The 11,268-nt window shown below is 41.6% G+C and overlaps 1 protein-coding gene across 1 annotated transcript; it reads right to left on the bottom strand.

Moving 5' to 3' along the window:
- Window positions 1-5,497: 5,497 nt before the first annotated feature.
- Window positions 5,498-8,911, bottom strand: LOC110716858 (probable LRR receptor-like serine/threonine-protein kinase At3g47570). Its single transcript, XM_021895506.1, has one exon. It carries the CDS (start codon window positions 8,855-8,857, stop codon window positions 6,398-6,400), a length of 2,460 nt encoding a protein of 819 aa, XP_021751198.1. The 5' UTR covers window positions 8,858-8,911; the 3' UTR covers window positions 5,498-6,397.
- Window positions 8,912-11,268: the final 2,357 nt, after the last annotated feature.

The raw sequence follows: 11,268 nt of genomic DNA, 5'->3' as shown, positions 1-11,268 counted from the left end.
CTGGAGAAACTCCATTCCTCCTAACCTATGGTGCGAAAGCTGTTCTTCCAATTGAACACTACGAGCCGACTCTTCGAGTAATGTTATATGACGAAGAGGCAAACTGGGAAGCCATGCGCCTGACATTAGACTCACTCCCAGAAAGGAGGGGCAATGCTGTCTTGCGCCATGAAATTTACCGACTGAGAATGACCAGATCATACAACAAAAAAGTACACAGGCGTCCACTCAAAGTGGGGGACTTTGTACTAAGAAAAATGGAAGCAGTCGGTAGGGCTAATGAGTCTGGCAAATTTACTCCCAACTGGGAAGGACCCTACCGAATCTATGAAGAGGTCAGGGACGGTACCTACCGTCTGGAAACACCAGACGACCAACCGTTGCCTCGAACCTGGAATGTAGATAATCTTAAGAAATATTACTTTTGAATGATGTAAATAGCCAAGGGCTACTTAATAAAAGTTTGTTGTTTCATTCAATTTTGTACTAAGAGGGGCATGCCTACTGACAAACAGTCGGCTACTCTCCATGTTTTATTTTCATTCTTACTTAAGAGGGGCATACCGCACAACCGGCTACTCTCCCATAACACAGTTCACCTAGAACTATCAAAGGATCTTAGCCGAAATGATCAGACCAGGCGCCAGGCCAACTGATCCAAATGTTAAATTAATTCGACCTGTCCCAACATTATAGCAGGCGTCCGGCGGCATCCATCCGGATGAAATTCGTCGCAGAGAGCAGCTCCCTTTTGGGTGGAACATTGTTCTATAAAATCATTACACGGCACCTATACGACTGTCTAACTAAGACAACCACGTAGCCGTCTCTCAGACAAGGATACCTCTCAATTAACCGACTAATCAGGTCAAACAAGTGTTTGCAGTACCTATCCGTGTCAATTAACCGACTAAACTACTTAGGATAAGAACAGTCGGTACCTTATGAGTTAATAGCCAACAAACATTGGCGAATAAAGGGGAACAACCGGTATCTACCGCTTGAAACCTCTACTACTCAGTCACTCGGCGACTAAGTAACAATCTTGTTTACTTGGTCACTCCTTAAAAACTTAGTATGAAACTAAAAAGGTGTTCATATAGCGCCGGTTCACACTAGGTTAAATGTGGCAGGGAACAGCCGGTCTGGACCGGCTAGAGTCTCTTGCCTAAAAGCAAGGCAGGTAGGAAACCACCTTCCTACTTGGTTAATTTTACAAACAACAGGACCGCCTGCCTAAACGGGATCTAGTCTTTAAAATGGCCGACTGATTGCTTAGCCTGGAAACAGACAACCAGTCGTCCAGGGGCATAGGCGGCGTGACTACGTCGTACTAGTCTGAAACTATCGGCCATGCAGAACAGTCGGTATAGTATGCAATTGGATATCAGAGTTTCGATACTTAGCAAAATAAAAAGCACAAATTCGAAACATTTTGGCAAAGAGGCGACCTAAAATAATGGTCGCCTGAGTTATATTAACAGCCGGCCATACAGACCGGCACAAATATTCATAACCCCGGCCCCTTGGCCGGGTAAAAGATACAAAAGAAGCCGGTCAATAAGACCGGAAAAGTATTCAGAACCCCGGCCCCCTGGCCGGGTAAACAGAAACAAACGGCACGCAGGCCGTAGAAAGAAGACAAAAAGCTTAAGAAGGGGGCAGATCTTCAATAATAGCAGCTGCCGCCTGGTCAGCATTCTTTTTGCTGGACTCGACTTCAGCTGCATCCTTCTTCGATGCATCCACCCCAAGCGGCACAATCGCCACTACCAGCTCCTCCACCTTAAACGCCTCGTCCTAAACAACCGCCAAGATCTCTTGATTATATCTATCAGAACACTGGCGGTACGTTTTTTCCCACGAGGCAAAGTCGGCATTGGGGAAGAGGCGGCCCCAGGTCAGGCGTTGGATCTGAGCAGAGTCTTCCATCATCTCTCGGACCAGCTCCTTCTTTTCCTGCTCGGCCTTAGCCAAGAGCTCTTCGGTGAGGCTCTTCTCCTGAGTTTCCAGGCGCTCCTTAACGCTCGCCAAGGATTTCTCCAAGGAGTCGAATGAGCTCGCTTTTTGGCGAAGAGGCCTCAACTCGGCCTTGAGATTGTTGATGGTCGCCTCCAGATCATTATTCTTCTTCTGGGCCGCCTCCAACTGAGCCCGGATAGCAGAAGTAGCCTGCGCCTGATAATAAAGAATATCAGTTGTCAAAATCTCATTTTGGGCAATTTGAAACATTGCCTTATCGCAGTCAGAGGCGGCCATAGCTTTAGCAGCCTTTACCTCTTTGTTCTTCTTATCAAGCAGCTTGCGAAGGCCGTTCACACGGAGCAGGGTCTAAGTAAAAGGGAACAGGCGTCAGTTTTAAACAAAAAACAGGCGTCCTGGAATTTAAATGACAAAAATATGCCAAGTATACCTCAGCAAGGACCCCTGCGATCCCGTCTAGGTCAAGGGTGCCGACACCCCTGACCGCCTCCCTTTCAGCTGGAGGGACGGCTTTGATCATGGACTTGGCCACCTCGACCAAGTCTGGCTCCTAAGGGCCGGCTGCATCAAGCATAAGCGAGCATGTTAGACCTAGAAAAAGGAAAGCAAGTCTGAATTTGCAAGAATAGTTCCATACTTCTAGGCGGCCTATTTGGAGTTTGAGAGGGGGTGGCCGGCTGTTTCTCAGTCGCCGCTTGTTTCCTGGCAGTACCAGGAGAGCTCGCAACAGTCGTCCTCCGGGTCTTGGAGTCCGGATGTTGGGAAGAAGAGGTTCTTCGAGTGCCCGTCTAAAAAAAAATAAAAAAATAAAAAATACACAACAAGACGCATGGTCAGTATCTACATAAACTCTTAACTTTAAAAAGGAGTGAGAGGCTTGGAACTTACCAAGGGGCCTCCTTGTTGGGGGAGTCGGCAGAGGACTGTTGCATGATGGAAGCACGCAACATAGCAGCCGCAGTCTTTGAGGCGGTAATTTTGCTCATGGCGTCCTCTGCAAGAACAAATACCAAGGTTAACAACAGTAATAACAGTAATGCAAGGTAAAAGAGAGTATTCGACAGGCCGGCTACCTCTTGATCACCGACTGCTGAGGCCACAGGCGGCCAAAAAGTACTCGTCATAGAGCCATTTAAAGCTCGGGACGCAGTGCAGGGGTACTTGCTCTCGCACCCCTGTAGTAGAGTCGACCCTCGACTCTAATTTGAAGAGTCCTTTATCCAGGATCTCTTTCTTGGCTTTGGGGGGAACAAGCGGCATGCTGCGGCCGCCTGCGAGAAGAGGTGGATCCCTGTTCCACCTGTTGAAGCAGTTGTTCAGCTCGTGTCTGAACTTTCAATGATAAGGAAGGTGCTTCTCCAATCCTTCCACTTATTTTCTTTACCTCTTGTCATGAGGTAGCCACGGTGGCTCGTCAATTGATACCAGCCGGTACCGCCTGCCTTAGGGGTCCGGCTGAGGTAGTTCATATGGGCGAAAGCCTCAAAGTTTGGATCCACCCCGTGCAGTTCGCACCCGGCCACATAGCCGATAACGTTGAACCAGGAGTTTGGGGCTAACTGCCATAACCCCAACTCATACCCATCCAAGATCCGCTGAACAGCCGGATGTAGTGGGAAGCGCAGCCCAGCCCTGATTGCCGCCTCGTAGTAGCCAAAGCAGGCGCTATCATAACTAGTACCAGCCGGCCAGACGACTGTGTCTTCTGGATCCGGCACAAAAACTAAAAAGCCAGGGCCCATTGTGTGGTTCGCAATAAAGCTCCCCACTCTCTCTTGCATGTCCTTGATCCGGCCCTGTGGGACAGTGCAGTAGTAAGGGGTATTTTGCTCTCGATAAGAGGCGGATGGCTTCGCCCAATTGTCCCCCTTCTCAACTGCGTGAGAAAGCCTTGCCTCTTGTAGGCGGTTGTTTTTCTCCTCTATGTCTAGAGAAGTATGACCAGAAGAGCTAGACTCGGACTCGTCCTCTGACGAGCCCGAAGAGGACGACTCCTCCCCTCTCCCAGAGGGGCCCGCCTCCTCTCCTTCGATAGGAGTAGGAGAGAATGTAGACATGTCAACTGTAAAATGGGAAGGGACCACCTTGATCCCTCCCTCAGAGCTATCGGCGGTCAAGCCGCCTTGGTTAACTTCGGCATCTGGCGCCTGGTCAGATGTTTCACTAATCGGCACCCGGTAGGAGGAGCTGTCTGAGTTCGAGATCATAGCAGTCCTCTTTGTTCTGGCCATTATGTTCTGCATAGACACAGAGACAGTCGGACTTTGTGTGAAGGGCAAAGATTGGTTCGGAAAAGGGCAGGCGACACTCCTAGTCCTAGATTCAGCCGTCCCCGGTGACCGGCTGATCACTAATCTAGGTCGTGTCGTGTGCTTCCGTGGTGCCATTTCAAAAAGGAAAAAATAAAAAATTAAGAGTAAGAGAACCGACGGTTACCTGAACGAGTGAAGTTGACGAGGTTCTGGAAATTCTGAGCAGCCGGCTTGTCAGAGCAGGCGGTAGGCAGAAAGAGTCCGGAATGTCAGAGCAAGTTCAGGGGTCCGAATGTTCTCTTCAAAAAGTTCTCAAGTGTGAAAATGACCGAAGTCAACACACCCTTATATAGGCAAAATGAGAAGGCGAAGGGTTACCTCCAAATTCAAAATTTGGGCGGGAAAATTTCTCGGCCTTTCACTGAGTGACACCTGTAGCAGGTCGTCGCCTGTTACGGTGCGACACCTGTCACAGGTAACACGTGACCAGTCGCGTGCCACCTGTGAGGGGCAAATGATTAGGGGATTTTTATCCACCAATCAGCATCCGACACGTGGACCAGCCAGGTTTCGCCACGTGTCCCTCACGTAAGCTAATAGGAGCCTGCCACGTGTCATCATGAGATACGTCCTCCATGGACCAATTGTGATGTGACACGTGTCCATCATGCCAAATAGGTAAATCAGCCAACAAAGCCCAATCTTGGTGGGAAGCCCAGTCAGCCTTAGGTTTAACCTAAACCTAGTACTGGCACGCATTCCAAGGCATATAAATATGCCCATTAATCCTCATTAAGGGGGATTACGCACATTAAACACTCTCACCTAGAGAGACCAAATTACATTTATTTCCGCATTAATTACTCCTTAATCAAGTACTAACTTGACCGTTGGAGGCGGATCTCCAATCATCCGGAGCATCCGTTTGTTTTGCAGATACAGGGGTCCGGTTTCAGTCTCGGAATTGTAACTCTCCCGTAGGACATCAAAAAACCCCAAAACAATTGCTATTTAAAAATAAAATGTAAGCAAATAATTTTAGGGATATAAATGTCCGAATATTATCAAAATAATAATAAATATTTATTAAAAAGAATTTCTATACTCGTAGTTAAATTAATTAACCAAAAGTTTTAAAATTAAATGGTATACTACAAATCAATCTAGCACAAAACTATAGAATAACAAACTTTGACGCGTAATCCGACCAAATTTATTCCATATATATACAAAAATTTTACTATTCGAAGTCTCCTATTTGATAAAGAAGCTTATTTCTGACAAAAGATAGGTTTTGAGCAACATCACTCATGTCCAGCCTTTCTTGAGGCACTTCAGATGAACATGAAAGTGCCACTAAAAGTATAGAAGTTAAGGCCTCCAATATTACGCTCTTGTTGGTATTTTCCTCTTTGTTAATGTCTTCCAAAAGAGAATGATCTACAATTGTTGTGATCTCTTCCGGCATAGCTCTTTTCGCGAAGTTATGCAAGCTCAAGCCCCCTTTGAACATGTCATTAGTAGGCCGCTTTCCTGTAAACATTTCAAGTAAAAGGATCCCGAAACTATAGACATCGCCAGCAGTTGACACTTCATTTCCCAAACCATATTCTGCGTATAACATGACTTTATATTATCATAATGATCACACTGAACTTCAAAATAGGTTTATTGGAGGTAGAAAACATGATTTGGGAATTGGTTTACAAACAAACACTGGCTTACATTCCCTTCATCTCCTTTTTTTTATTTATTTTTTTTTATTTTTATTTGACTTTTCAAGGTCTCATGATGAGACTTATATATATCTGCATAAATTGTTAAAACTTAATATTGATTATATATACTTTATTTATCAGTTTTTTAATACTTGCAACATTTCTCTAAAATGGAAATGTTACAATACTTGCAATACACTATAATCAGAATTCTTTTATTTTATTTTTATTTTTTTTATTGAAAATTGAATTATGACCTTTATTTTAAGCTTATGGCCCACTAAATTATATTACTAACAATCTCTCACCCCATTCTAAATATTATGTGAGACCTACTTTTCTTAAATACAGTGAAAAAGTTTGTGTTGTAAGTCTTAATAAAACGGAGGAATTAAAATAAGACGAATTCAACACGATCCCACAAACCTATACGGCTATACTATCTCATAAAGATAAATTAGAATTGTGGTAAAAAATTTTAACGTTACCTGGAGGAGTGTATCCAATAGTTCCTCTAACTCCAATGGAGCTGTATTGATTTGCATGACAGTTGTTGACGCCTTCTAGGAGGATTTTGGCTAGCCCAAAGTCGCCAACATGAGCAACCAATTCATCATCAAGGAGAATATTGCTCGGTTTCAAGTCACAGTGAACTATTGGGGCACCACCTTGATGGTGTAGATAATCCAAGGAAAATGCAACATCAACTGCAATATCAAATCTTTGATGAAAACTCAAGTATCTTGAGGTATCACATAAACTTTTGACATTACTAGTTTCATGTGATGGATGCAACCAATCTTCCAAACTTCCATTCACCATGTACTCGCATACCAATGCCTTGAAATCCCTTCCTTGATTATCAACACTTGAGCAAGCTGTAATTACCTTCAGAAGATTTCGGTGTCTGATGCTTCTAAGGACCTCACATTCAGCAATAAAACTCTTCAAAGCGCCATGATGCTCGAGATTAAATGTCTTAATTGCAACAACTGATCCATCCTCCTCGAGGATTCCCTTGTGCACAACCCCAAATGTTCCGCTGCCAATCAGATGTTCCGGGGAGAACCCATTAGTTGCTCTAAGGAGTGTCTGGTAAGACAAATTTGGAAATATTCTATGACCTGATATATCGTGTGACACGGGTTCATTAGTCTTTTTTCTCTTCCTTGATTTTTTCAACAACACAAGTACTAAAGCCAATACCAGAATAACTCCGAAAAATGAAGAAAGAATTGTGACTGTCAATTTCTTCGTGTGCCCCTGTTTGCTTTCCTGTTTGTCCGGACTACTACTGCATCGAGGCAAATGTAACTCGACTATGCCTCCGCAGAGCCTATCATTTCCACTTAGTAAAATATTTGTTGCATTATTAAAAACTCCGCGAATAGGTACTTCACCTTCAAGGCTATTGTGTGAGAGATTTAGCAATCTTAACTGTAAGTCTGCTAGAAATGGCGGTATCTGCCCTGTTAAATTGTTGTATGACAGATCAATCTCAAGAAGACCCTTTAATGATCTCAATGCATCAGGAATAGAGCCTCCGAAGTTGTTTTTCCCCAAGTATAGGTACTCTAGAACGACGCACCTACTAATAGAGCTTGGAATCTGACCTGATAACATGTTACCATTTAGTAAAATGCTTTGAAGATTATTCAACTTCCCAACTTCTTCCGGGAGGGATCCGGTTAGGTGGTTTTCAGAAAAATCGATCATGGTAGACAAGGCCGGGAGATTAAAGAGTTGCAAGGGTATACCACCAGTAAGACTGTTATTAGCAAAATATAATGCTATTAGAGATGTACAATTTCCAAGATCAGACGGTATTTCCCCTATATGGTTGTTATGAGACAAGGAAATTTTAGACAAGCTGCTTAAGTTTCCAATCGAAGATGGAATGACCCCGGATAAATTGTTACCATTCGTGTATAGGGTGTATAGATTTTGGAGTTGCCCTATACTCGAAGGAATGACCCCGGAAAGTCTGTTGTCACTAACCACAAATTGTTGCAGTTTGGCTAAGTTTCCAATGCACACTGGAATTTCTCCTACTATGTTGTTCTTGTGTAATGCCAATATAGCAAGGGATGAGAAATTGCAAATGGTTTTAGGAAAAACTCCTTTGAAGTTATTTTGGCCTATCTGAAGCCATAGTAAGTGGGTATGATTGGCTAAAGAAGAAACAAAGTTCAAATCTTCGTCTTGGTCATACCCAAGGGAGTTATCAGAAAGGACTAGGCGCGAAAGCCTTTGCAACTTGTGCAGAGAAGGAACGTGACCTCGAAGATGGTTTTGACTCAACTGAAGAACATCCAGACTAGAAGAATTGGATATTGAAGCAGGAATTAGACCGGTAAATCGATTGGAGCCCAAAGACAAGAACTGAAGACGCGGAAGTGTATTACCTAAACCTGAAGGAAGATCTCCTTCTAACTCATTTTGCCTTAAGGATAATTGTGTCAACAACGAGAGATTAAAGATTGAAGGTGGGACTATTCCATTGAACATATTCTCATCTAAAACCATAATGGTCAGATTCTTTAATTTTCCTAGACTATCCGGAATCATCCCAACAAAGTTGTTACTGTCAAGGCGCAACTGCTGCAGGAAGCTTAAATTTCCGATATAGGGAGAGAGCGTACCCGTGATTTCTGATGAATTCAGGTCTAGTTTTGTCACTTGCTCGTATGTACCACCACAAGTAACCCCGTGCCACTCACAATATTGGATGGTATCGTCCCATGACCTCATTACACCCAATGGATCATCTGTTATTTTGGCTTTGATTTCGAGCAATGCCAACCTCTCTGTTTCATTGTTCTGAGTTGTTGCGAGCTGAATACAATGAAACAGAATAATGGTAGCGAAAATTATCACGTAAAATGTTAACGTTAAGCGTGACATTATGTAAGTTATTGAAGGTAATGCTGTAACTACTAACAGAGAATTGAAAATAATTGAGAAGGAAAACTCTAGACATCTAATAGACATACAAACAACGCTAGATTAAAGAAGCCATTTTTTTTCGTGTGAAGTATTAGTTAATGACAGTAAAATTCTAACATGCTCATAAAAGTCAATTTTGGGTTCTTTGGTATAAGTCAATTTTTGGTTCTTTGGTATAAGTCCTACGTTATACTATTCGGATGTCAAAAGTCATATAATTGCGAGGAAAAAAAAAAAAAAAGACTACTTGACATTGACATCAAGGTGGTAAGGTGGTTCAATTCATGGATATAAGTGATCATTATGATTTGCTAAATAGCCTAAATTGGTGTTGTTGATTGAAACTATTTTTCAAATCGGTGTCCAAGTAGGATTAAACACAAAGTTATTTCTTTAATCTTTATCTTAGTTTAGATTTAGGTCTTGTTATCTTTTATCTTATTTTTCCTGAAATGAAATTATTTTACTGAGGTGAAATTACTTTTCCTAACTGAAATAATTAATTTTGCACATATTTGAGGATAATGTGGGTTATTCAATTCTTTATCAAACTGAAAACTAAGCTTCAATTTGGCAATATATGCAAAATATTAAACAAAATCAAACATGAAGCTAATATGAAACTAGGATAAAGATAACAGGACCAAAATCAAAACTTAACTTCAATTTGTAACATACTTCATATTATTCAGCTTGTAAGGGCCTAAATCAAAACTTAACTTTAATTTGTAACCTACTTCGTATTATACAATTTGTAAGATAAAGATACCATGGCCTAAATCGTATTATTCAATTCGCAAAATAATACACAAAAATCAAATATGAAGCTAATACGAAATATGATTTTATCCAATGAATAATATGAAGGAAATATGTCCTCAATTCTAGTGCAATTACTAAGTATAATTTGGATTGTGTTATGGAGTTAATGATTTGTTTATTTGGGTAGTCTTTACATCTTACTAAAAAACGCTATAGACCTTTTGCTCAGAATAAATAAACCCGCCAAAGCTCACTTAAACGGATCCTACAAGGTCACACATTAGGTTTGGATCAATAAAGAAACCCGAAGCCCAAAGTGGGTCTTAGGTAGGGATGTCAGTGGGGCGGGTCAAATAGGAGACCCGCCCCATCCCCTCCCCATTAGGGCGAGGATGGGTCTTGGTTTGGCGGGAATAAAAACCATACCCAACATGGGTGATGGGGCGGGTGTGGATTTTAGGTTGTACCCGCCCCGCCCCACCCGCCTCACTTCGTATCCGCTCCATCCCCACATCCATATATTATCCGCTCCATCCCCACATCCATATATTTTTTTAAAAAAAAATTATACACTTCTGTACTATTTTATTAAAAAAAAAATTTATGATTGTAAAATAAATTAGTAAATATAATACTTTGTAATATACTTATATTATAAACAAAAAAAAGTGTAATATTAACAATAATTTTTTCTTTTTGTGATCTTTATTAATTATGCAGGATTGTGTATTTGGAAGGCGGGTCTTAGGTGGAGATTGGGTAGGGGTGGATATCCAAGTGGGGGGTAGGGTGGGGATGGTTTCGAAATTGTACCCGCCGGGGCAGGAATGAGGATGAATTTTATACCCGCCGCGGGATGGGAATGGGGATGGGGATGAAAACTTTAGGTGGGTATGGGGATGGGAAGGCCAACATCCGCCCCGCCCCATTGACATCCCTAGTCTTAGGGTGGCCGGCCAAGGGGAAAAGAGGAGAGGAAAACCTTACCTAACTTATCTAAGGGGATTATATTAATTAGGGGTTTTAGAAAATAAAATCATAGTAGTCAATTTTTCTAAAACAACGTAATGTTTTCCTCTCCATATTTTATCTAAAAATTGGTTCTCAGCTCCAAAAAAGGAGAAACGTTTTCCCGTCCAACTAGTACTGGTGGAGCATTGATTCAAGCCAGTGGAATAGAGGATTTATGCTTGAGGCTCTTTATCTCCCATAGAGAAGAAAGTTGCAGATTGAGAGGAATTCACGCATCAAAAGTTATTAATTCTAAACTATTATATGATCCTTTACTTCTATATATTTGAGATCTTGTTTAGGTGCCTATGAATATGATTCATGAAATTCCGCTGAGTAACTAAAACCCTACATAAACGAAGTATGCCAAATAAAAAAAGAGTAAATATATTGTTACTTAAATCACAACTTAATTACATTAAAGATAATATATATATATATGTAAACCAATAATGATTTACAATGTCGAACTAATCAAATTAATTACACTTATGTGTGGATATAATTTAGAAGGAAATAATTTTGTGATATCATTTCCTAAATAAAGATAGGCCTAGTAGGTTTTTTTTTATTAATTTATTGAAATAAAATTACGG

Source organism: Chenopodium quinoa, unplaced genomic scaffold (assembly GCF_001683475.1).
Source record: "Chenopodium quinoa cultivar QQ74 unplaced genomic scaffold, ASM168347v1, whole genome shotgun sequence".
NCBI lineage: Eukaryota > Viridiplantae > Streptophyta > Magnoliopsida > Caryophyllales > Amaranthaceae > Chenopodium > Chenopodium quinoa.
Note: the sequence above shows the minus strand (reverse complement) of the source record. Positions and strands in the feature narration are given on the sequence as shown.

What these genes read in the sequence shown, in the direction of transcription:
- LOC110716858 (XM_021895506.1), bottom strand. Translation starts at nt 8,857, where the DNA reads ATGTCACGCTTAACGTTAACATTTTACGTGATAATTTTCGCTACCATT.